We start from the raw sequence: 25,375 nt of genomic DNA, 5'->3' as shown, positions 1-25,375 counted from the left end.
TTTACACAGTTTGCATGTTACACAATATACAAACTGAAAAGTTAGAGGCATATTCCCGCAGTAGTGTAACGAGGCATTCATAGGACACTTTGGCAGATAAATAAGAGGTGTTGGATACAAGGAGGCTTCTGTTTATGAACCTTACCACCTCTATTCTTGTTCTAAAGATCACTATAAAGTGAGTGACGTTTTAGTCCAGAAGAAGGCTCCTCAAGTTCCTTTCTCCTGGTTTAAGTCCACCACCTGGATTCAGGCTCCGGTGACAAATGACATCCCAGGTCCCGGGACCTACAGCCCTATCAAACACCAGAGCCTGTGAAGAGAACCGTTCTACTGTAAGTGATCAGTTAAAATGTGCTACATTTGTCATTCTGCTTTTGGTACACTGTGGAAGTTGGCATATTCAAATACCAGGTCAGTCTCAGTATATCCTTCAGAATGGATTAAGGCGATTTATTTTTGTTATATAAATCTGATTTCAGTGCATGAGGAGACATTACCTGGGATTATCAGCGCCACCTCTGATTCCCGCTAAAGCTCCGCCCTTTCCCGCTCCAGGACACAATGATATAGTGAACTATAACGATCCCGTCAATCTCCTCGTGTCCAGCGCCGCCTTCCCGCCGCAGGTTGATGCAGGAAACCAAAGGACAGGAAATACCTGGTCCAGGTAACACTTGTGTCATCTCTGCTTCAATAAAAACACAGAATATCCAAAAAATCACATTTGTTGTTTGGGAATAGTGATCTAAATTTCATGTACCCAGTTTTCTATGAACCCACGACCCTGTCAAAGACATCTTTCTTGTACAGTCCTGCAAGAAACTGGATACCGTCTTAAATAATTGTCAAAATTGTGACAAATGTTTGTAAAAAAAAATGAATTAAAAAAATTCTTAATTAACTATTTGTATGTTTTGATCACTTGTCATAAATGGCTATGTTAGTCTACACCAGGGCTACTACGATATGGAAAATTCAGGGGCCATTAAGCAGTAAGCCAATAGCCTTGAATGCTTAATTTTTATATATGCTGTATATAATATATATGTAATATATACAGTATATATATATATATATACATGTATTTAAGTAAATATATAATGCATTTAGTTTACATTTGAGAAACAGTCAAATAGAAAGAGCAAATTCCAGTTTCGTTTGTAGTCTTTTTGTATGACTCAGTGTATCCCTTGGATGAGTGGCAAAACATCCTAAAAAGAAAACCATGTCTGTTTGCTTTTGATGGACTTCTGCCATGATCTAAACATAAGAAAGCTCTCTCAAATAAAAGTATTGAGCTGTTTTTATGGTGTGAATCAAGTCTGAATACAGCAGACACAGCTGAGATCCTTCTCAACTCTTGATCCTTCAACAACTGATCGTGCATCTGCTGGAGTAACATTACAGGGACAATGTTGTTGTGAGTGATGTGTTTCAACTGCTCCTGGGTCAGTGCTGTTATCAAAGGCAAGATCAGCGGTTGCAGGACTAAAGGAGGGCGTGGAGATGTGCGCTCATTGCAACAATGTAAAAATATAGGAGGGGATTTTACCGAATGCTCATGACTTCACATTGTGCTCAGCAGATTCAGTGAATGACCCCTGCCCAAGGTTAACATTATTCATAAAATAGTTTAATGCATGCAATGATCTGTTTTTATTTTTATATTATTATGATGATTTAACAGCTGATGTCACACTTCTAAAGATGTTGTTTGAGATTGTGATTTCATTAGGTTGCAGATTATGTAGATAATGACAACAAGTAGGGGATCGTGTACTGTCTGCTTTAAAAGCTTTGAAATAATATCTACTTATGTAAGAATGCAACATTATGGTTCTGGAAGTAAAATTCCCATTCATTTTTTCCATAGGGAAATTGATTTTGTTAGTGATAACTAACAATCCTTTAAAGACAGACCTACAATGAGCTCCAAGGTTGTTAATCTGCATTATTTCAACTTCCTTTTTTAGTAACCGTGTTTAATAGTGGAATTCTTGGTGAGGAACTACACTACCCATGATCCTGAAGAGAAAGATTCACCAATCAGAGAATCGCGGCAAACAAAGTGCGGCAAAAGAGCTCTGCAGCGACCGCCCGCTTCCACGACGCGCTGTGAATGAGGCAATCGAGTCGCTCTGCGCAACTCTTAAACCACTTATTTATTTCTATATCTGAATATTTTGCAATATACTTTAAATATATTGATTCTGTTCTTATAATCAGTAGTTTTATATTTTCCCGTCATTTTTTGCTTAATTTCGTCATTCGCAAAGCTTCATGGGATTGTAGTTCATTCCCTCGTTAAAGTCTTTATGTCCAATTTTCAAATATGTTTTTGCTTCAAATTACAAATTTTAATGGTGTGATTCGCCTCGTAGCTTGTTGTTTTGGTTCATGGCTTAGAACTCTTTTATGAAGAGCTTTATTAAATCCCTATGGAAAAAATGAATAGGGAAAAATACTTTTGGAACCAAGATTGGCCGGCACTGTTGCACAGTCTTGCATTTGCATTTATTTTATTTGGTTCATGACCCTAAATTTGTCGGTATGGGAGGTCTATAGTAAATTGATGTGCCATGGATGAAAATTTTGAAATAGAGAGCAGTAATAAGAGACCAATAATGCCAAATGTGTGTTGCAGCTGTTTTGACCACCCCTTATCAGCAGCTGTGGATATATTCAAATGCTGACCTCATCATTGTCTGACAAGGCTTCTGTTTTTAATGTATTTCTGTGTATATTATATACAGATTGCATCAACTGTTTCCAATTACTCTGAGCACGTTCAGATTGTGCAGCGATGACAGAATTTTCTCTTTTGTGTAAATTAATTCATCTTATTCCAAGATGGCTGTTGCTGTCGCTGTCTACTTTTATTGGATTCTTGGAGTGACTCTCAGCCACAATGAGAATGGAATATTTAATCCAGTTTGTGGTTTTGACCTCTTAAATTAATCCTGTTTCAATATCATAATGTATAAAGCACTGAGAGATTGCATTGCCTAGATGCCAGAAGGCCACAGCTGAGACCCAGAGGAAATGCATTTGAATGAAAGCACTACTGAGTGCAACTTGGTCACCAGTGCCAGTGCTAGCCATTTGGGGGCCATGCAAAGCATGCTAGTAAGTAGAAATCCTCTGCCAGGTTCAGTTAACCAAACAAAAAATATTAAGGTTGTCCCAATGCAAATGGATTTAGTAAAGCTGACAAGACACTTTTTTTTTTTTTTTTTAGTTGAATCAATTTAGTTAATATAAGTTCCCATGGTTGCATGAATTTTTAGGAGTCATATGAACATGGGAGGATTGAGTAAAACTGACAATTGTGCAAGTAAATTTTTTTGAGTGTTTAAAACTGTAGTAATATGGCATTATCAAAACATTGCTGTTACTTTGTGCATCCTGACTAGCCTGACAAAGCGACACTGGCACAAACGAATTGAATGAGTTAGGTCTGGGAATAAATTTCTTTTTCGACCACTGGCAGATGGGGACAGTGTTTGGGAAACTTGTTTGAAAACAATGCTTATTTTTGCAATTGCATATGGGGACACTTTCTGTAATTTTGCAGAAGACATTAAAGGAGGATTCCAACATGAAATAATTTTAACCAGCTCCAACGTGGCCCAAACTGACCGCATTCTGACCCGTGTCATCTCGACAAAGCCTCTTTTTATCACATTTTAACCATTCCCTGTGGCAGCCAGACATAACTGAGCCGATTTTAGATTTAGTACGCATGGACTGCGCCAGAGTGCCTGATACTCATACTCAGACATTACAGCTGCACAGATCTCAATTGTTTAACTCATGACTGATTAGATCTACGTTTATCTCTAAGTACCCACCAGCATGGACTAAAACCAGTCTGTGAAAACTGCCCTCCTGACTGTATTGCATGCGGTTTTGTGACCGCTGTGTTATTTCTGTGTCTGCATCAGCTTTATTTTGGTTGATTTTAAGGTTTTATTAACCATTTGATTATGTTTTGGAAATGTAGATAACTACCAACAGAGAACGGCATCATCTGCTAATTTAGTGCTGGTATTGTTGGCAGGGTTGTATCAGTGGTACCAGATGGCTGATTTGCTCCATGCTGCTATTATGGCCTGATTTCAACCCTTAACAGCTCTAGTTAAAGTATTAAAAAAAGACTACACTCTGCTGACGTAATTTCACACTGGTTTACACATGGCCCACTCCAGTGGCAATCAGAATGACATTTCTAGCAGTCTCAAATTGGTGATGTATCTTTTATAAGGTTCTGTGGGTCTCTGATTGGTGCTGTTATCTGTTATAACCTGAGGGACTTGAACATGGTTCATTTTAGCTTGTATTTGTGGGGATAGCCTTAGTTCTTGAACCACTGTCTGCCACTGATCATTTTAAATCTAAATTAACGTTTTGTAGTTATTTCAAGAGAAACAAAATGGATATCAGATGGTTACTGATCTGTGTCAAGGGAGGGCTGTTATTTAAAGAAATTAAATGGATGCTGTGTTAATTACAGATACAGTTTCAAAGTTTTGTATATATATATATATATATATATATATATATATATATATATATATATATATATATATATATATATATATATGTATATATACAGCTTTGGAAAAAATTAAGAGACCACTGCAAAATTATAAGTATCTCTTGGTTTACTATTTATAGGTATGTGTTTGTGTAAAATGAACATTTTAGTTTTATTCTATAAAGTACTGACAACATTTCTCCCAAATTCCAAATTAAAATATTGTCATTTAGAGCATTTATTTGCAGAAAATGACAACTGGTCAAAATAACAAAAAAGATGCCGTGTTTTCAGACCTCAAATAATGTAAAGAAAACAAGTTATTCATTTTTAAACTACACAATACTAATGTTTTAACTTAGGAAGAGTTCAGAAATCAATATTTGGTGGAATAACAATCACAGCTTTCATGCGCCTTGGCATGCTCTCTACCAGTCTCTCACATTGCTGTTGGGTGACTTTATGCCACTCCTGGCGCAAACATTCAATCCGCTCGGCTTTGTTTGATGGCTTGTGGCCATCCATCTTCCTCTTGATCACATTCCAGAGGTTTTCAATGGGGTTCAGGTCTGGAGATTGGGCTGGCCATGACAGGGTCTTGATCCGGTGGTCCTCCATCCACACCTTGATTGACCTGGCTGTGTGGCATGGAGCATTGTCCTGCTGGAAAAACCAATCCTCAGAGTTGGGGAACATTGTCAGAGCAGGAGGAGGCAAGTTTTCTTCCAGGATAACCTTGTACATGGCTTGATTCATGCATCCTTCACAAAGACAAATCTGCCCGATTCCAGCCTTGCTGAAACACCCCAGATCATCACCGATACTCCACCTGGTCGTCTAATAGTTAGATGGAGACCTGGAGAGGCCTTCAAGCCACAGTGTCTCGCACCCACTGTGAAATTTGGTGGAGGATCAGTGATGATCTGGGGGTGCTTCATTTTACTCAAACACATACCTATAAATAGTAAATCCAGAGAAACTGATAATTATCTATTATCTATCTACAGTATCTATCTATCTGCCTGTCTGTCTGTCTGTCTATCTATCTATATACACACTTTTTATATATCTAATAAATATATAAAATATTCAACCATACTTAAATACTAATACTAAAAAGAAATACCTAACCTCATTCAACATTTAAGAGCTACATTTATGAAAATAGGTAAATGTTACACAGGACAGTTTTATTTACATTAAATAAGCCATAAGCTCAAAACAATATTTAAGCCTATTTTTAAGAATTAAGCATTTCAATTTCTTAACAATTTCCATCAAATTGAAATGATCTAAAATATTTAACTAAATTAATAAAACTAAAAATATCTAAGGTTTAAGGTTTAAAGTTTACTCGATTCAATATGATGGACATTTGTTATGAAAATGTAAATCTTAAAATTATTTGTTTGAGTGTATAATCATTCTACTAATAGCCTACAATACACAACTGAATGTCCTTTTTTGATCATCAGTAAAATAAATATACTGTTTGTATCGACACATGTCAGTCTAGCCAGTATTTTTGAGGATTTCTGAAATAGAGGAGTCCAGTTATCCAGTGGGGAACATTAAAGGATGTGTGGCTCATAACTCAAGTCCATCCATCAACAAGAGAGGGGAAGCCATTCTGCCAAACCTAGAAAAACCTTTTCCTTTACACCAGCTGAAGAAACTGAAGCATTCCCATTCGTTTATTCTGTACAATATTTAGTAGTATTAAATCAAAAATATGAAATCTTAACGCTGATAATGTTTCTACATAGGGCGACTGTGTATAGCTGTCCCCCGTCCAGTGAAATGGAACAGTCCATTTGCAAGGCAGGGACCGTCCCGCACAGAGCGACTGTATTCCGTAAGCGGTTTCTCTGTTATGGGAAGGGCCCCGGACCTGGGCCCCTTTCTTTCTCCTCGAGTTTAGTTTTCACAGCTTTGCTAAAATCACACATTTCGATGGGAATAGAGAAGACAATTGCGCGTCCATCAGATTAAATCAACAGTCGTTCTTTTTTCCTTAATTTATTTTTTTATTTATTTATTTATTTATTTTTTTTTGTACTCAGCTGGTTGTTTTTGATCAGATTTAAAGGGGCACTCCATTCGGGTGTGTTTAATATCTGTATGATCTGGGAGTTCCTCTTTTTGCGCGTCTTTTTTGGACCTTGTAATGGAATGACCGACTGCAAACCATGAACAAAATGGAGAACAAGGCTCTAGAGAGCAGTTTTGAAGAAAAACTCACGCTTTCGGAAAAAGGTAAGTACTATGGAATTGAAGAAATATGCACAACACGTCCACGAATGCGCGAAAAGCCCCTTGGATAAGCCCACGGGTGCGCCGAATGCGCTCAATATTTCCTTTGTAGCCCATTAACCCACATGCGACCAGCACATTTTATGGTTCTTCCAGAATAACATAGTTTTATATTTTTAGTTTTATCGCGTTATGCATGACTGCATTAATAAGTCAAAGGTGGTTGATGGTTGCTTTCGTGCCACCTGTCGTTAAAACGCGTCAGAACACAATAAAAACAGCGGTCCAGTTGCGCATGACCTGGATAACGGGTTTACGCATTTCTGTGCGCATTATTTTTTTTAATTAATGTCAATGCTCTTACTTATGACTAATAACGCGTTTTGGATTGGAGATTCACTCTTTTGTAGATTTCACCATAACGATATTTCATGGAAATAACCTTCGGTGCTTGTCAATATTTAATGAGGGTCCACGTTAACGAATTTACGCGCAGCGCCGGTATGCGCAAAAGCAGCCGGTCAGATCTATGCGCAGGTCCAACTCCCTTCACTAAAAGCCTTTTTCAGCATCATATGGAAACCCGTTGGCGTTTCATTGTTACCATGAATTAAGTGACTGATTTGAGATCTTCTCTGTAAACTGAGGCAGCACTATATTTCAAAAAGCATGCTGAAATGGTGAATGCACTGATATTAAGGCAAACGCATCACCATGAAGTGAGTTTCATTATCATTTATATGGAAGACAGAATTTATTTTTGTAATGGACCTTATTTAACATGGGTGGAGTAGCCTTGAGTTGAAACCCAAATGTTCCGGGTTAAAAAAAAAAGTTGTAAAAATAAAGGTGCTGCAAGTCTCTTTTGGATTAAAGTGAATGTTTCATGAAAAGTCCTTAGTTAGTCTGAAATTGGATGCAATCCCTCACAGTTTGCAATAGATTGCCTACTGTATATTCACATGTCACATTTAATGGCAAGGTCAAATGCGGCTTCCAACTGTGTGATTGCAGGTAGACCAATGCCAGTAGATCAGCGTGTGTTGCTAAGGCAACATCCAGTCATTATCTCACCAGGTCATAGTTTGAGCTCCTGTCTCTTAGTCTGATGGATGCAAGCTGTTTCTACAGCATGTAGACTTGTGTGGCCCTAAACGGTATACACTGAAAACCCTAATAAGTTAACTTGTTCCCTCAATTGAATTGAGTAATGGTGTCCCCAAAACTTGTGTAATTAAGTTCACTTAACTTGATGTTCATATGGAATGAACTTTGCTATTTAAGTTAAAGGAATTTTCCAGGTTCAATGCAAGTTAAGGCATAATATTGATTACCACAAAAATGTATTTCAACTCGTCTCGTCTCTCCTTTTCTTTTCTTTTTTCTTGGGGGGGGGGTTTCTCCCCTTTTCTCCCCAATTTCGCATGCCCAATTCCCAATGCGCGCTAGGTCCTCGTGGTAGCATAGCAGTTCGCCTCAATCCGGGTGGCGGAGGACGAATCTCAGTTGCCTCCGCGTCTGAGACAGTCAATCCGTGCATTTTATCACGTGGCTTGTTGAGCACGTTACCGCAGAGACATAGCGCGTGTGGAGGCTCACGCTGTTCTCCGCAGTATCCACGTACAACTCACCACGCGCCCCACCAAGAGCGAGAACCACATTATAGCGACCATGAGGAGGTTACCCCAATGTGACTCTACCCTCCAACCGGGCCAACTGGTTGCTTAGGAAGCCTGGCTGGAGTCACTCAGCATGCCCTGGATTCGAACTTGTGACTCCAGGTGTGGTAGTCAGCGTCTTTACTTGCTAAGCTACCCAGGCCCCCCGTCCCTCCTTTTCTTAAAAAAAAAAAAAGCACAAATCTGGGTTATAGTGAGGCACTTACAATGGAAGTGAATGGGGGCCAATTTTTGAACGTTAAAATACTCACTGTTTCAAAAGTATAGCCACAAGACAAACAATATGTGTGTTAACATGATTTAGTGTGATAAAAGCACTTACAAATCTTTTCTGTGTAAAGTTATAGCCAATTTTACAACTTCGTTACCATGGCGATGTAGTGTCAACAAACCCTAAAACCCTAAAACAACTGTAAAATTGACAATTTAAACAACTTTACAGCTCAAATAATACATGAGTATTAACAGAAAAATGAATGCAAGTGTTTTTATAAAATTATAAGCTTCACATTTCTGTATTTAAACCCTCCAAAGATTGGCCCCATTCACTTCCATTGTAATTGCCTTTAACCTCAAATTTAGATTTTTTGCTTTGTTTTTTGCTTTTTAAAGAAAAGGAGGAGCGAGTCAAAATTTATTTTTGTGGTAATCAACATTATGCCACAAATGCTGTCGACCGAGCTTAACTTGTGTTGAACCCGGAACATTCCTTTAATATAACTAGATGCAAGTAGATTTACCTCAGAGTTTCTTTTTCAATGTTGTTATTTCAACTCAATAATTTTAATGGAATGGACTCAAACATAGGTCGTACAATAACACAGCTTAAATAATGAAGATTATAACTGATTCTAGTTCAATCTCCACCTCAGAAATGCATACTTCAGTTGCACATGCACAAGGAGAACTGAGATAGTGTTAACAGGGTCCAACTTGACTAAAGGGGACACAGATCACCCTTATGGTGACATCACACGAAACAACTATTTGCAACAAAACAACATAAATAATACTACAAAAGAGCTAAAACCTATATTAATTCTGAATAACAACTATTTAAATGCACCCACAAGTTCCCTTTGACCAAGAAACAAAAAATTAAATAATTCAAGCGCAAGACAACTCATTTTTGTGCTCAATAGTAATTAACACAAATCTTAAGTCTTTGGATTTTTAAGAAAAATAAGTTCAAGGAACTTAGATATTTGAGTAACAGTATGAGCCCCAAAACTTGATATTTCAAGTAGTTTAATTAAGACAACTTGACATTTCCTGTAAATGAAAACATCAGGGTTCACAGTGTATAATAGGCATTGTATAAAACACATACTTATGTGGTGCCTGTGTTAAAGACAGAACGCCTTCTCCGAAGGTTTGCATTTCTCTTATAACATTTTGTACTGAAAACAAGTCTGCAAGATTTTGCAGGATATTTAATGATGCTAAGGCAAGCAACACAATTATTATTGCTCATATTTCAGGTTAAAGATGTGGAAAAAAAACCCCTAACCATAAGTATTAAACTTTAATGCTATGCTACAGATATGAGTGGCACCTCAAATTGTGGCTTGTTGAGTTGTTCTATTACTTTTCTAAGCAAACAGACTTATGATTGACTTATATTTTAAAAAGGGGGGTCCAGGGTAGCTCAGTGGTAAAATACGCTGGCTACCACCCCTGGAGTTCGCTAGTTCACTAGTTCAAATCCCAGGGCGTGCTGAGTGACTCCAGCCAGGTCTCCTAAGCAACCAGGAGGGTAGAGTCACATGGGGTAACCTCCTTGTGGTCGCTATAATGTGGTTCGTTCTCAGTGGGGTGCGTGGTGAGTTGAGCGCAGATGCCACGGTGGATGGCATGAAGCCTCCACATGCGCTATGTCTCCATGGCAACGCACTCAACAAGTCACATGATAAGATGCGTGGGTTAATGGTCTCAGACGTGGAGGCAACTGGGATTCATCCTCCGCCACCCGGATTGAGGCAAGTCACTATGCAACCACTAGGACTTAAAAGCACACTGGGAATTGGGCATTCCAAATTGGGTGAAAAAGGGAAAGAAAAAAAAAGGGGGTCCAAGACATATCTAGGGACCAGAATATTTTAGAGACTTGGAGGTGGAGTCTTTTGGATTGAGCCAGTAAGCGTTCACAAAGTGTCCACTCAGAACACCCTAACAATGCCCTAGCAACCACAGAGAACACCCTGGCAACTGCATAGACAAGTAATGGTAATCACCCTAACTCATGGTGGTGGCGAGTTTTACACAGGCAAACAAGAAAATGTAAAAATTTAGTTCTGTATTATTCTCGCATTTCTAAAAACGTCATATTTTCTTGAACGGCTGTCATTTAGTTCTGATCTGGTTCCTTCCCAAGTCTTTTTCTGGCATCAGTTATTCACATCCTGTTAATGTAAAGCTGCTTCCAGATCAGTGGCAGCTGCATATCTCATACCTTGGGTCATTTGAGTCACTGACACCAGTGTGGAATTATTATCAGCTCTGGTTGAGGCCTTGTCTTGTAGCCTGAGGCTCAGAGAAAGAAAGAGAGAGAGACGGGTCAGAGAATCCTCTGTACAGCAACATTGATTGCTTTGTAGTGCATGTTTTGGGTGCAGAACCAAACCTCTCCAAGACTGAACTTGTTCAAAGGGAACAAGATGAGACAACACGGCTCTCTCTACAAAAACTATCAGGCTTTCTCTCTCACACACTGGAAGATGTTTTCTGTACACTTAGTGTACTAGGATTGTGCTTGATAAGACAGATCTTTATTTTGCTGGATTTGAAGTCTGTTTAGAGCAAACAGGTCCATACTTTTTAAAAGAAAGTTTCCAATTCTAACCAAAAAGGGTTTTAGGGCCTGGTGTCAAAGGAGAACCCTTTTAAGTTGCACAAATAACTTTTAATTCTCTAGTTCTATAGAAAACCATCTATGAACTGGTCAATAAGAACCCTGAAACCTATACACTGATCTGAAGAGGGAGTGTCAGAAACAAACTTTTCCATTTGGGGCAAAAATGCCCCATGGATTAAATATTTCATGAGCATTTTTATATTTTTATTTTTTTGAGGGCATTTTTCCCCCAAACATATAAAAAAATATATGTACTCTCATCCTTTAATTCAAATAATTCTATTGAATCAATTTGATAAATTTGGCAACAAGTTCTCAATCTGAATAATTCGATTTGAGAATATGTTATCTCCTATACAGAAAATTAAATCAACATTAAATAATATTTTATGTAAGGGTCCTGGGTAGCTCAGCGAGTATTGACGCTGACTACCACCCCTGGAGTCTTGAGTTAAAATCCAGGGTGTGCTGAGTGACTCCAGCCAGGTCTCCTAAGCAACCAAATTGGCCCGGTTGCTAGGGAGGGAAGAGTCACATGGGGTAACCTCCTCGTGGTCATGATTAGTGGTTCTCGCTCTCAATGGGGCGTGTGGTAAGTTGTACGTGGATCGCGGAGAGTAGCATGAGCCTCCACATGCTGTGAGTCTCCGCGGTGTCATGCACAGTGAGCCACGTGATAAGATGCGCAGATTGACGGTCTCAGAAGTGGAGGCAACTGAGACTTGTCCTCCGCCACCTGGATTGAGGTGAGTAACCGTGCCACTACGAGGACCTACTGAGTAGTGGAAATTGGGCATTCCAAATTGGGAGAAAAGGAAATAAAAATAAATAATAAACAAATATTTTATGAGATAATATTTCAGAGATGTATTGTGAAAAGCGCTATACAAATGAAAATGTCTTGACTTGGCATTTTAGGAGCATAAACACATTCTTATTTAATGGCTGTGTTAAAAACAGATCTCTTTCTTCAAAGGTTTGCATTTCTCACACAGTATTTTGTACTGAGAACAAGTCCGCAAGATTTGATGATGCTAAGTGTATATTTTGATGCCAAGGTAAGCAACACAATAATTATTGCTCATATCTAGGGTTCAAGATTTGAATAAACTCCAAACCTTGTTTGCTACAGACATGGATAATACTTCAAATTGTGCAGCTTATTGAGGAAAGTTGTGCTTTTACTTTTCCAAGCAAGAATTTTTCATTTTAAGGGGTATTTTTGTCACTTTTGGTGGCCCCTTAATTTTTGACCCTGACCAGTACATAGATGTATTGCTAAAGAATTAGAAAATACAAAGTTCTTTGTGAAACTTCAAAAGCTTCTCCAATGGCATCAGTATATAAACCTTTATTGGTTCTCATTGAAACCTTTATTTTAAAGAAAGAAATAGCATCAAGAACTTAATCTCCAGAGAATCATATTGTCAACTCAGGAACCCTTTGCATTGAAAAATGGTTCTTGATCAGAAGAAATTACTTTGTTGAAAGTGCTGGCAAGAACAATTGAAGAGCCTTTATTTTTAAGAGCAGATACATATGAGAACATCCAGATGATTTGTTTCCTTTGGGCTGAAGTTATTGATAAAGGCTCTTCTCTGGGTTAATAATTGTGTGCCATGGATATTCTCATTCTCAGACAATCAGAGTCAATGACGAAATATTTCCTGTTTTTTTCTTTTTTTCCCCGAGAGGTCTTGGAGGTTTGGAAATTTCGATACCTGGCCAACGTGGCCAGCTCAGCAGACTGCGTAAGATTCTTACGACAGGCAAGACATTAAAAATAACATTACCCAACTGAGAGCATGCAGAAGGCCATGTTTGTATGTGTCCACAGTGAAACCTACAGTATAAATCATCTCTCCTATAAAGTTTCCAGGGTGAATTTGAACTGTATCTTAAAAATCTCTCAATGTGTTGTCGTAACCAACCAAGGCCTTGCTATATAACCACAGTACCAAGAAACTGCATCTACAGTTCTGCTTTCAGTGGATAATACGAGTAGTTTTCAGCATATCTCATACGGTTAGCACTTTGTGTTTTTGTGTTGCAAACAATATGGCTGTTGGTGTCGTCTGCAAGTAATGATGACTGTTCAAAGAACTTCAGTAATGAGAGGGGATGAATTCTATTTTTGGAGGTATCTTTGGCAAGAGCTGTGTGTACAGTCAGAAGCGAGAGGGAAGGCTGCAAAGTAAAGGGGAAGGGGTGGGAGGAAGGAATAGTCAGAGGAAGGAAGCAACAGCTGGGAAGGATTTCATTTGAATGCAAGATGTTTGTCTTCAGGGGCAGAAATATTACGTTTTTATGTGGGCGGAAGTGAAACCAAATAAGAGAAAATGGCGAGATCCAGAGAAAAAAAAAATCTGCTTAAATAACAGATTGTATTATAGTGATTTTAGAGTAGTTTTAATAGGTTTGCTGTGACACCTTAACCATTACTGCATATATATATATATATATATGAGAGAGAGAGAGAGAGAGAGAGAGATTTAGATATATAGATGTAAGAAATATAGTATATATAATTTAGTGCTCTCAATCGATTACAATTTTTATTCAAATTAATTACATGATGTGCTGATTAATTAAGCAAATTAATTGGAATTTATTGCATATATCAATATTTTCTGAAAAATGCCTCCAAATAAAAATAATTAAATAAATAGTGGTAAAATAGTTGTAAATAATTATATTTAAATCATTTTAAAGATAATCTAAAATAAATATAATCATTGAGATAATTAAAATACATTACATAATTGTGGCAGACAGGTAAAGCATTGATTAGGCAATACAAAAAGTGTTTTTAGATGGCAATAAATAGTTTATTTCCATATCATTGAACATATGCCTATCATTGGCCTACAGTCCACAGCAATCCATTTTGCAATTGAATCTGTCCGAGGCAGGCATATTATAAGGGCTTTTCATGCATCAGATGGACGCTTTTGATGAGTCGTATTTTGGTTGCGTTGCATCATAAACACAGCATTTTAGGACGCTACGTCAAGTTAAACATAGTTTGAAACTTAGAAAAACACATCTCGAGACCCTTGCATTTGAGTTGCACTCCGTCCAGCTGTGTTTGGATGTGAGAATGTGTTCTTGGCTGAGTTTGGAATGGTATACTACACATACTGCTCTTACATGTATGAGTAGTATGGTAGTATGCAATTCCGAACTCAGCTTGTGCTGTCTAAATGCGGTTTGTTGTCTTTATTGCTGCACTTTGCCTATTCAGCTGGAGTTGCGCTTACTGCCCCCTGCTGACCAAGACTTGTAAAAACATAAAGGTGAATCAGTGTGTTCAATCGACAGGCCTAATAGACATACAGTATATATTCTTTTTAAATTGGGTTTCTTGGCAGTTTTCTGTTTTCCTTTAAAGCTCAAAATGATGGTGTACACTGAAAGTCTTGAGACTCTTAGCCATTTCCTTCTTAGCTGACAGTGCGAACCTTGAAATTATGCCGTTATCATCTTAATCAGTAGTTCTGCTAAAACTTTAATAACGAGTCTGCATAGCCGTCAAAGTTTTTTCTTGGCAAAACTGTTTTGGACCAGCATCTGAAATGTAAACACTTTGAGAATTTGTCTGGTTAGATCACGTCTTCACTGTGCACATTCTTGCACAATGACTTTGTCTTGGCAGCAGGAAAACAGTGGTACTCTGTCTCCTCTTACGTAAGTGGGGCGTGTGAATTCCTTTTTGCGTTGAAACATGAAAAAAAAAAGGATCACCTTTAGACCCAGAGTTTTTCAATAAACCAGAATGAGCATGTGTTTACCAACATCCAGGACTATATATCTGTACAATCCGAAAATGTTTGCGTAATGCGTTTCATTGTTTGTGTGCTGCTGAGAGAATGTTTAAAAAGTGTCGTTAAATATGAAGATTTATGCAGAAATGCAGCTAATTTCTCTGTAATTAGGCACAACTTTTTGTGCCCGGGGTCTAGGCTCAATTAATTTGAAGCTTGTGGCATTTCAGTAAAGCTTTACTCAGCACTTTGGTTTGCATCACACTAAGTCTGATTTCTTCCACAAATTCCCTTTGACCAAAAAGGGATTTTATATTTACATTTAGCAGACACTTTTATTCACTTACAGTGCATTCAAGATATACTTTTTTTTTTTCCTTTCAGTTTGAGTGTTCCATGGGAACTGAACCCATGACCTTGGCATTGATTGCACCATGACATAATAGAGTTAGACAATATTCCAAACTTCTAAGGGCACTTTTAGAGTCTCTTTTAAAGCATTTTAAGCCACGTCCACACTAATATGTTTGAAACTGCATTAATTTTCTCATCTACACTTGAATGGCATTTTCCTCCCCTGAATATGGAGCGTTTAGAAATTACTATCCAAGCAGACTTTGGAAAACAACATGTTACTGAAAATCGAGTTTTCAAACGAAAACAGATTAGTGTGGATCCAGCTAATACCAGCTCACATAGTATCTGGTCCATGCTGGTTTAGGTGGTTGGCTGTCTTGGTCCTACAAAACCCTACCATGGTCGAAAATCAGGCTTGACCACATTAAGCTGGTATAACATGTTTTTTTCAGCAGAGTCCAAGCCCAAGATGGTCTACCAATAGACCACCTGAACCAGTCTGGACCAGCTTACGATCAGACTGGATCAACTAGAAACCAGCTAAGCTGGTGTTAGCTATATTTTCCAGCACGGCTGTGACATATAGAACTTTTGCTGAATAAATCCTTCAGACTCCAATTTTTTCTTTTGTTGGTCTGAGCTCTCAAAGTTTACTCCAGCGGTCTGCTGCCTCTGTTTATTTTTTTGTTTGTCTGTTGGGTTGCTGGTCACAAGAAGGAAGTAGAATCACTATGGTGTGGTTAGTGAGACTCCAGCATGTTTGGACTATTTCTGCAATACAAAAGAAGATGGGATGTGATCTCCGTACCAGTTATAGCCTATTTGTCAGACCAGAGGAACTTTGTTTCCATTGTTGAATGTAATATAATGATGATTATGTTCAGTCTAATTTAAAGGGGTCATGCAATGGAAAATATAATTTTCCTTGATATTTAGACATATAAGAACAAACTGTACTATAAAAACATACTGTAAATTTAAAAACTCAAAACTTCCTCCCCAGTCTTAAAAGAGCATTTGTAGTTACCACATGTGTGAAACGTGTCATTTTGAAAACTGTGTATATGTGACATCGCGAGACATTGCTCAGTTGTATTTACATGCCCCACAACATGTGTCATCGCACCCTTGGCCCCGCCCATTGGCGCTCAGTTCATATCATAAACAGAGAGATAGACAGGCCTAGTGTGACCCACTATTCCAGACTATTTAAAAGTTTTTTGTGCATATAACATGCATTACACAGATGTCTTTGACCATTGTCATGTTTATCGCATCACTTTTAAAAGACGCGTTGTCAGTTACAACTCAGAAAAAGAGACTCTGTTCGGCTTCATTCAGCTGCTCTGTGTCTTGCTGTTCTTGCGCCCATCTGCGCTATTTTTAATTGTTGGTGTATGTAAACAAGCACTAGCTGGACGTCTTTGACCATTTGGATGCGTTTCTGGCAATCTGCGCCTCAGTACACCTATGTGTGTGTGTCATGTTTTACTGTGCTATGGACTGTGTATGTGTAACGGTAGCCAGCTGGTAAGGTAGCTGTGCAGTGTCAAGAGGCACACAAGCGACTGACATTATAGTCTGTAGCATTTAGCCTCCATGTTAGTGCGCCCGCCTCCCATGCCAGAGACTCCAGTTCAAATCCCACTCAGAGCAGGTCAAGTAGGACCAGGTGCCTGGATGGGAGTGAGGTTTAGGGGGGTGAGTATAACGGTAACCAGCTGGTAAGGTAGCTGTGCAGTGTGTAAACCTCACTCCCCTTGCCTCAAGAGGCGCATTAGCGACTAACATTAGAGGCTATAGCCTTTAGCCTCTTTTTTAGCGTGCCCGCCTCCCATGCTGGAGACCCTGGTTCGAATCCCACTCAGAGCGGGTTGAGTAGGACTGGTTACATATGTGCGGCTAATATCAGTGTGAACTGCTTGTTAACCAGTCAAAATACGATTCAAGCTTAGCAAAGGAACAGTTATTGAAAAATCGGGCAGTTAAAAACACTCGGACTTGACCGCAAAACCATGAGTTTCATTTATGAATATTTCATATTTTATGACTGTTTGATAGTTACAATATGTTGCTGATGTGAACAGTTTATTATATTCAGATGCAATTTGTTGGATGTGCGTTATGTGTAAACCCTGAAATGTAGTTTTATAATGTTGTGGAGAGCTTGTTTATTCTCTTCCGATTGAGTTTCAAATATGGCTGAATTTGAGGGGCTGCACGATGTTAGCCAGTCAAAATATTGGCCGAAATTATCATTTATTGCTACAATATGACAGTTTTGTGCAAACAACTTTACTGACATTATCAGTGAACCTCAGAGATAGCATGTCATGACCCAAATTTTTGTGTATTTTAACATTATAGAATACACGATGAACAAAAATAGTATTTTGCAGGACTAATGCTCCTTAATGGTTGTGCATATGCCTGATTTTAAAGGTTTTAATGGCACATTTGGAGTTAGTTAAAGATCTAAATTGCATTGGATACAATTGAAACAGAGAGTACGTTTACATGGGCAGTTATAATCGAGTTACCGCGGGTTTTAGCATAGTCGAGCTACAGTCTTTACCCTTACAAAAATTAAGAGTTCACTGCAAATTTGCCGCAAACTTGCTGCAAATTCACCACAGATCATTTTCACATGCAAATGAGCTTTGCGGCAAACTTGCGGTAAATTGTCCATTGTTGCCAAAGGTTTGCCGGAGGTTCACCACTACCGGTGGAGCTCTGCAAACATCTGGCAAACATTTGCAGCAAATCACAAGCTCATTTGCATGTGAAAATAACGAGTGGCAAATTTGTGGTGAATTTGCAGCAAGTTTGCGGCTAGTTTAGATTTTTTGTAAGGGTATCTCTCTGAACAAGTATATATGAAGGACGTCAGCTGGGGCAGTGTAGATTGTTTCTGGTTGACCTTTTGCGTCATATTAGGTGATGGGAAGTCTGATTGATTTCTGAAAAAAATGGCTCTTTTAGACGGTTTGTTTCAATGAACTGGTAAAAAGAAATGACTCAGCGGTTCTTTTATATCATCATGTAATGACTTCACTAGTATATACATCTAACATCCTGGACTCAAGGTGTTCATGCTGAAACATTTAAATAAACTCATATGTGAATGGATATTGCTAATTATTACCTTTTATTCAATTTAGTTATAATAATAAGGGTGTTTGTCATCAGTGTTTCATTCTGTGATCCTGCATGTCGAATACTGATTACATCTTGGATAAGTTTCCTACATTAATGTTTTGCACCTAAAGCACCCAATACAGACACTGATGCACAAACGTGGATATGTTCTCCTTGTAGTCTTAATCAACTCATCAGAAACCATGATTTAGCTTATATCTCTCGAATTAAAGTTGTTGCATGTTTTAATAAAAATTGTATTTAACAAAACTAGTCATAAGCATATTTTCAGTACATTTTGTTTGTTATTAAAGAAACGTACATTTCGCCCCAGACTCGTTCAAGTCCTCGGTACACGCATGCTCATAGTTTCAGCAGCTCACTTATTGGACTCCTCGGTATTCCTCGGCAAACTTCGACAGTGTAAAGGGGTTAGAGGCAAAGGAGGAGGTGAGAACTGACTTGACACTATAAATAATAGTTTAATAATAAACTTAAACAAAAACACACAAACATAAACACATACAGGGCAGCTGCCTGTAATTCTCTCTCTCCCCAACTGTCGTCTCTGGTCGCCTTTATCCCTCGCTTGCCTCATCAGGCTGATTGGGGTCCAGGCGTGCCTCATTCCAGCCCGGCCCTGCCCTCCGTGCCAAAGACGGTTACTTTATTTGGACCAGCTTATTCGGATATTTTTGAGTCGGACACAACCAAAAAGCTCACTTTCGATTCTGCCTGTAGGTTTGATTTGTTCATTTCGAATGGGTACTTTGGTTCAGTAACCGGTCTACACTGCCTGATTATGCATGCGATTATCTAATCAGCCAGTTGTGTGGCAGCAGTGCAGTGCATAAAATCATGCATATTCGGGTCAGGAGCTTCAGTTAATGTTCATATTAACCATCAGAATGGGGAAAAATGTGATCACAGTGATTTCGACCGTGGCATGATTGTTGGTGCCAGACAGGCTGGTTTGAATATTTTTGTAACTGCTGATCTCCTGGGACTTTCATGCACAACAGTCTCTAGAGTTTACTCAGAATGCTGCCAAAATCAAAAAACATCCAGTGAGTGGCAGTTTTGTGGATGGAAACGCTTTGTTGATGAGGGAGGTCAATGGAGAATGGCCAGACTGGTTCGAGCTGACAGAAAGACTACGGTAACTTAGATAAACCCACTGTACAATTGTAGTGAGCAGAATAGCATCTCAGAATACACAACACATCGAACCTTGAGGTGAATGGGCTACAACGGATGAAGACCACATCGGGCACTTTATTAGGACCATGGTGTTCCTAATAAAGTGCCCAGTGAGTGTAGGTTAATGAAATTCAGATTTCTTGAAATTTTCCATCACATACAAACTCAACAATAAATCGAGTATATATTACTAATAATTTGTATTCTTAACATCATCGAGTAAAAATGTCTATTTAATTCTCGATACCTTCATTTGCAAATATTTTTTAAAATAATTCCAAAAATAATACAGAAACAAACATCATTAGGTTTATAAATGTTGTTTTCGGCTACTGCCATTAACGTCTCAACACATAGCAAGTCATCGGTAATCCTCTGCAAACTTCAACAGTTTGTGGGACATTCTCATTCGGTTCTTTATGAGTTGGACAGTTCAACGTGCTGCGTTGCCAGTACAAGTACTTCTGCTGTGCGTCTTGCATCATCAACCCGGAACTACAGTTCGATTCAGTTTGATTTTGTGAACTGGCTCGACCGGTTACTTGCTGAGAATCGTCTCAAAAGAACGATACGTTCAAGAATCGGACATAACTAGTCCTTGTAGCGTGTCAAAGAAGTCAGCTAACTAGCTTGTCAACAGCGAGACACACAACAGGAACAAAAAAAAGCCATTTCTTACATTCTTTACACGTTGATTTTGGTGCAGATCAGATGTAAACATTTTAGTACTTTTAGTGATGTCCAAAGGCAGAAGACGATGCAATTTGCTCCTGGATTGTTCTAACTTTAGAAGCTCTGCTTTCAACATATAAGGACATTATCCTTATAAAATCAGTGTAAAGCATAATAATAACGTTTAGACTGAGGAGAGACTTTATGAATAAATAGACGATTAAGAAAATATATGGTTTGTCAATATTTTCCAAGCGATAGCTGGTATTTTTATAGGTTTGTCGTCTGTATACTTGAACAGTTCTGCATCTGTCTCTAAACGGGTCATTTGCTTCAGGCTGCATATTTAATAAATATCATGATTTCTTCCTCATTCTTTGAATGGAATCCACATGAGATAAGTAAAAGAAGCTCTTAAAACCACTCAGTGATAATTGAAAGTAAGATATATGGAGCAGATAATGTGTAATTTGTAATGTTCACATGCTGCATTCATTGGCCATAGTATGCATCTGTTACCCTCATTTATTGTTATTTATGATGGAATTTGTAAAAATAGTCTACGTAAGATCATGGAAAAGTGGTTTTGTACTTGTTTTTAAATAAGTAAAGATGGGTGTTGGGTGATATGGGTGTTACTATGGCAGACAAATAAGCAGATAAAGCATCAGCGCTAGTTTTGAATTATTCTGTGGTGCTTTTATGACACTTCACATGTGTCGACTCTTCAGGAGTTGAGCTACCGCACAATTTGATCGCACTCGAACCAGCTTGTAAATCTAGTTGGTTAAGTAATGCAAACTTAAAAATGTACCACCTTACAAGACATGCTATATAGTATGTGTTTTAATGTCATTAGATAGCATTGTGATTTGTGCAAAAGTGCCTCTAGTGTTTCATTTCACTAGGAAACTGCTGCGATATGTACAACGATCCACACTAAATTAATTTAGCAAAAATGTAGATATAGTAATGTGATTCTATGTGATGCTATTTTCAATAAGCACCACGTTTTCGAGACACCATGCCAATTTAAAAGTAGTTCAACTTTGAAAAAATTTGCAGTCATGTTTGTTTACTTTGTTTGTTTAAGTTGGCTTTGAAGAAAGTCCATTCCTAGTTTGTTTATATTGGGCATCGTACATTATGTATTAGTTTACAATGCTGTTATATAGTTTATATACAGTAAAGTTGTTGGTATGAACTTTTTGAGGTGCCTTTAGTGCTGCATAAATTCGGATTCACCAAGAGCTATAGCCGTCGTTGTGACTTTGACAAGAGATATGTGTGTGTGTGTGTGTGTGTGTGTGTATCAGAAAGAGAAAACAAGCCGTTAGCGTGTGTTTTTGTGTGTCCACACACTTCAGTCTGTCACACTCCAGTGTGGTCACAGGACTGGGCTGCTTATATTAGTGGCACAGCTGCGCAGATGAGTTTGGACCCCACAAACTCTTTATTACACTGGTCTAGGGTCAGTACTGCCACACCTAAACCCAGCAGAAGTAATTTAATCTAAAACAGATGACACATCCGCTCTATGCCATTATTAAGTGAATCGTCTATTTCATTATCAGCACGTGTTTTGATCGTGGAGGGCGTTTCCCGTTGGGAATTTCAGATGTTGACTGTCACATGACTCAGAATTTCTTGGATTCTTTCCCTGATGTTCTCAGCCTGGAGCGGCCATCACATCTGCTTCTGTTTGACCTTGTTCTTTGCCTGCAAACTTATTGTTTTTAGTTGACATTATTATAAGCGTTATATTGTTTTAGACAATATTGTTGTAAAATTAAATAACATCAGACATTTTAGAGTAAGATGAACTAAAATTAAAAAATATTACAATACAAAATATTAATAAATTTTAAGGACTTTTTGTTAAAAGATAAAAACTATGACTAAAAAGAAAACTGAAAATAATAATAATAATAAGAAGAAGAAGAAGAAGAAGAAGAACACTGAGCTTTTTCACATGCATGACCTTAATTGGGGTTTGGTCAACGCTTTAAGTCTAAAGTCTAAGTTTAAAAAACAATCGTCGCACGTAGATTTTTGGCCATTGTTGCATGTAAACACCTTTACCGTCGTTCTTACCGGCTGATCCAAGATGCGCAAGTGTTGTGCGCTTGACTGTTTAGGTTCTGACATCAAAGCAGAGAATAATCAGATCATTTCAAGTCTCATGTATACCTGGTTTTCTTGCATTGTCGTTTTTTATTTTTTTATTACTGTAGCTGATTTGTGATTGTTATCAGGATATTATTGTGCATATAAACATACTCATTGTATGTTCGGGTAAATTGAACTGCAAATGAATTTCATATTATTGTCAACTTAAATGTTATTGTCATAGACTAGAATTAAATGGTACTTCAGACAGTGTAAAATGAAGTAAAATTAACAAATATAACATGAGGAAATTAAAAGGACATTTTTGTCAAAACACTAAAAGCTTTTAAAATGAACACTGATTAATGTGCCATTGGATGGCAAGTTAACACTTTCCCCACTGTGCAACTGAACAGACTTGTTGGTATTTTTATATAAGGTCATAGAAAGAACGTAATATTATCCGCTTGTCAGAACTGCTCGGCTCTAGATTTGTAATGTTGGGATGTGTTTTAAAGGGTGAGTCATGATGGCTTAGATAGGTGGTGTCATTTCCAATTTCATCTTGGCTTCCAGAGACTCAGTCAAGGATACAAGTCCTTCCTCCAAGAAAAGGACCTCAGTATCAAGTGGCTTCTAAATGGAAGCAGCATGCAGGGAAGTTTAGGGAATTATAGCAACATTTCCTCTTAAACACATAGCTTTGCTTGGCTAGATTTAGACAATTACTTTTTTATTAAGCAGGTACATTACTCTCAAAGCTGCCCCTTAGGGGACAGTGAGAGTTTCTTTCTTGAAATAGTTATTTTTTTTTATATTTTTTAAATTAATTATTGCAAAACTTGCAATAATTTTGGGTTCCCTCACAATAGCTTTGTCCATCCCTTATGGAAATGAACCATGGTTTCTGAAGTAGCTTGCTCAAAGGTTACAATATTGTTCTTTTTAATAAACTAAACACAGGTCGCACTTACAGTACCAGGGATCAAACCTGCCAAATTATCACTGCAAGAGACCTAAACTTAGGCCATAAACCTGGCATGCCTTATGGTTTTCACTTTCCAAGCAGGTTTGGTTGCTCTGTTTTCTCAATCATCTTAATGATTCTACAAGAGTAATTTTTAACAGCAAGTGTTATAGCAGAGGACACACGTCCTTATTCTTCCACTATCAGCTTTTATGACAGGCATCAGCTGTGTGCTCTGTTTTACATGTTTATTATCTGTCCTCTACCGCTTCAGTGCACACAGAAATGGATAGACGTGGCATAGCCAATCCCAGATACCCTCCACTAAACCTGCCAGCGATAGATAAAATGGAAATTACTGCTCTTTGACAAAGCCAACATACTGTTAAGGTCTGTTGACACCAAGTCCTGTTTTCGGTACGAATGTTCGTTCCAAACGAACGGTAACAATGTCCTTTTGTATGGTAAAAATGTCCACCGACAATCCAAAGGTTTTTTTTCGGAGAGTGTTCCGATTGTTATTTTTATTTTTTTTTTGTCTTCGGAATGCGATGAAAACTGACTGGCCAATGAGATGAGAGCTTTTTGTCAGTCACTGCAACTGCTCAATCTAGTGTGTTGGTGGCGCTAATCAACTAAGAAACACTGGCATACGTGCAGCTGATACACACCCCTGAAAATTATATAATTAAAAATAAATAGCTGCTATCTATCTATCTGTCTATCTATCAATCTATCTGTCTATCTGTCTATTGAAAAGGATGATTGTTTCTTAAATTATATTATTATTTATTTAATTCTATCTATCTATCCATCTGTCTGTCTATCTGTCTGTCTGTCTATCTATCTCTCTGTCTGTCTGTCTATCTATCTATCTATCTGTCTGTCTATCTATCTATCTATCTATCTCTTATCTATCTGTCTGTCTGTCTGTCTATCTATCTATATCTCATCTCTCTCTCTGTCTGTCTATCTATCTGTCTGTCTGTCTGTTCATCCATCCGTCTGTCTGTCTGTCTGTCTATCTCTCCGTCTGTCTGTCTATCTATCTATCTGTCTCTTATCTCTGTCTGTCTGTCTGTCTATCAATCTGTCTGTCTGTTCATCCATCCGTCTGTCTGTCTGTCTGTCTATCTATCTATCTCTCCATGTCTGTCTATCTATCTGTCTATTTTTCTATCTCTTATCTCTCTGTCTGTCTGTCTATCTGTCTGCCTGTCTATCTATATCTCATCTCTCTCTCTCTGTCTGTCTATCTATTGTAAAGGATAATTTTTCTTAAATTTTATTATTATTTATTTAATTCTGTCTATTTGTTTGTCTGTCTGTTCGTCCGTCCATCTGTCTGTATGTCTATCTATCTATCTATCTATCTGTCTATCTGTCTGTCTGTCTATTGAAATGGATGATATTTTAAATTATATTATTATTTATTTAATTCTATCTATCTATCTGTCTGTCTGTCTATCTATCTATCTCTCCGTCTGTCTGTCTATCTATCTATCTATCTCTTATCTATCTGTCTGTCTGTCTGTTCATCCATCCGTCTGTCTGTCTGTCTGTCTATCTATTGGAAAGTATTTTTTTTTCTTAAATGTTATTATTATTTATTTAATTCTATCTGTCTATCTATCTATCTGTCTGTCTGTCTATCTGGCTATTTAGTGGCACAGAAATTACAGACTTCATCTTTAAAATATGTTTTTATAGGGGCTATATTCTATTCTTTGTAGCAAGCACATCTGTAATGTATAGTCCAGGTTTCTTGAACCCAAGACAGGCGTAATTTCATTTTTGATGACCTTTTTTACCCTCTCTCTTTCTCAGGCAGCTGCTGACACA

General features: G+C 37.9%; 1 protein-coding gene and 1 pseudogene across 5 annotated transcripts in view; both read left to right on the top strand.

Moving 5' to 3' along the window:
* Positions 1-841, top strand: part of LOC127421621 (O(6)-methylguanine-induced apoptosis 2-like) — a 5,987-nt pseudogene extending 5,146 nt beyond the window's left edge.
* Positions 842-6,406: 5,565 nt separating this feature from the next.
* The window catches only part of LOC127420864 (MAP7 domain-containing protein 1-like), a 65,843-nt gene continuing 46,874 nt past the window's right edge, over positions 6,407-25,375 (top strand). For all 5 annotated transcript variants that reach the window (XM_051663447.1, XM_051663450.1, XM_051663448.1 and 2 more), the window contains exon 1: positions 6,407-6,796. In XM_051663447.1, the coding sequence (XP_051519407.1) occupies positions 6,730-6,796 (67 nt within the window). In that variant the 5' untranslated portion in view covers positions 6,407-6,729. The remainder of the gene's footprint in view (positions 6,797-25,375) is intronic.

The sequence above is a fragment of the Myxocyprinus asiaticus genome, chromosome 30, assembly GCF_019703515.2.
Source record: "Myxocyprinus asiaticus isolate MX2 ecotype Aquarium Trade chromosome 30, UBuf_Myxa_2, whole genome shotgun sequence".
Lineage (NCBI taxonomy): Eukaryota > Metazoa > Chordata > Actinopteri > Cypriniformes > Catostomidae > Myxocyprinus > Myxocyprinus asiaticus.
Note: the sequence above shows the minus strand (reverse complement) of the source record. Positions and strands in the feature narration are given on the sequence as shown.